Consider the following 1,252-nt stretch of genomic DNA (forward strand, 5'->3'; position numbering starts at 1 on the left):
TTCCCAAAGAGAAGATATTTTGTTAAACGAAGTATACCTGAGTATAATCCTTAGGTATTCGGTGCCATCTGCCTCCTCACACTTAATAGAAAGGATCAGATTCCCAAGGCTGCTGGCTGTACAATAAAAATTTAAATGATCCTAGAATAGAAACCATCAAAACAGCATTAGTGGGGAGCAGCTTGCTCCTGGTGAGGGCTGCCACGTTCCTGGCCAGAGGCGAGGACTCAATTCCATGCCAACACCCTCCCACCCTCCTTGCTGGGACCAGGGTTTCATCCCTCTGCCCATGGACCGCAGCACTCTGCCCTCAGCCTTGGTCAGAGGGAGGAAGGGTGTTACAAGCAAGAGGGCCACGGCTGCAACCCACCAGCCCCTGCTCTCCTTACAAAGGGGGCAGCTGCAGAATTTGCCCTTTTTGCTCACAATTTTACAATTTCCTTTTATTCTTGGGGGCACTTTTCAACCAACCACTTGCCCCCTGCACCGGGGCACCCACCTTTCCCAGGAAATGCTTCCTGTAGGCTCTGGCCTCTCCTTTGCACTCCAGCTTGTAGCCGTAGGTGCTGGGGCTGAGGTTCTCCTCCTCCTCCTCGCAGATGCTGCTGTCGGACGAGGTCGGCGTGCCAAGGTTTTCTGGGTCTTCGATCCAGTATCCCCCAAACTGGGGCAGGATGATTAGTGGGTACGGGCTGCCCTTCTCCAGGATCTGCAGGACACACACCCATGAGGGGTTGGGCAGGACTGGGGTGCAGATGTGGGGTGAAGGGGTTCATCACCCCTTCACCCCAACAGCTCCCAGCCCTGGCATCAAGGGGACAATCCAGCCCCTCTCTGAAAGCTCTTCTCTCTGCCAGAAGAGGGAATGTGCTACTGAGGAAAAGCAGCAGCTGCAAAGATGGGGAGGAGGAACTTTGTGCAGCTTCCCTTGGAAACAGGATTCCACCAATTCCCCTGTTATCAGCAGTTTTGGAAAGGCAATTGCTGGAAGGCGTTCAGGGTGATTCAGGGCACCCACCTCATCAATGCTGGGGTATGGGATGTAGTCTTCCTGCAAAAAGGAATCAAAACACCATGTATGACCATCTATTCCCTACCAGCCACCCCTTAAGACCACATCCAACTGCTGTACTGGTCCTTCCCATCCCCACGCTCTGCACTGAGCTCCAGGCGGTATCAGAGAGCGATGCTCCTGGCGGGTGACGGGCGCAACCCTGGGGACACACACAGGGACTCCTCTGTGCCCAGGTCA

At 54.4% G+C, this 1,252-nt stretch overlaps 1 protein-coding gene across 1 annotated transcript in view; it reads right to left on the reverse strand.

Moving 5' to 3' along the window:
• Positions 1 to 37: 37 nt before the first annotated feature.
• Positions 38 to 1,252, reverse strand: part of LOC104410370 (rap1 GTPase-activating protein 2-like) — a gene marked incomplete at its 3' end in the record, with an annotated part of 4,474 nt that continues 3,259 nt past the window's right edge. The window contains exons 5-7 of the mRNA XM_010020517.1: positions 1,019 to 1,051; positions 500 to 709; positions 38 to 141 (exon numbers count right to left, since the gene is read on the reverse strand). Of these exons, the coding sequence (XP_010018819.1) occupies positions 38 to 141; positions 500 to 709; positions 1,019 to 1,051 (347 nt within the window). The remainder of the gene's footprint in view (positions 142 to 499; positions 710 to 1,018; positions 1,052 to 1,252) is intronic.

This window comes from Nestor notabilis, unplaced genomic scaffold, assembly GCF_000696875.1.
Source record: "Nestor notabilis isolate BGI_N333 unplaced genomic scaffold, ASM69687v1 scaffold16688, whole genome shotgun sequence".
Taxonomy (NCBI): Eukaryota; Metazoa; Chordata; class Aves; order Psittaciformes; family Psittacidae; genus Nestor; species Nestor notabilis.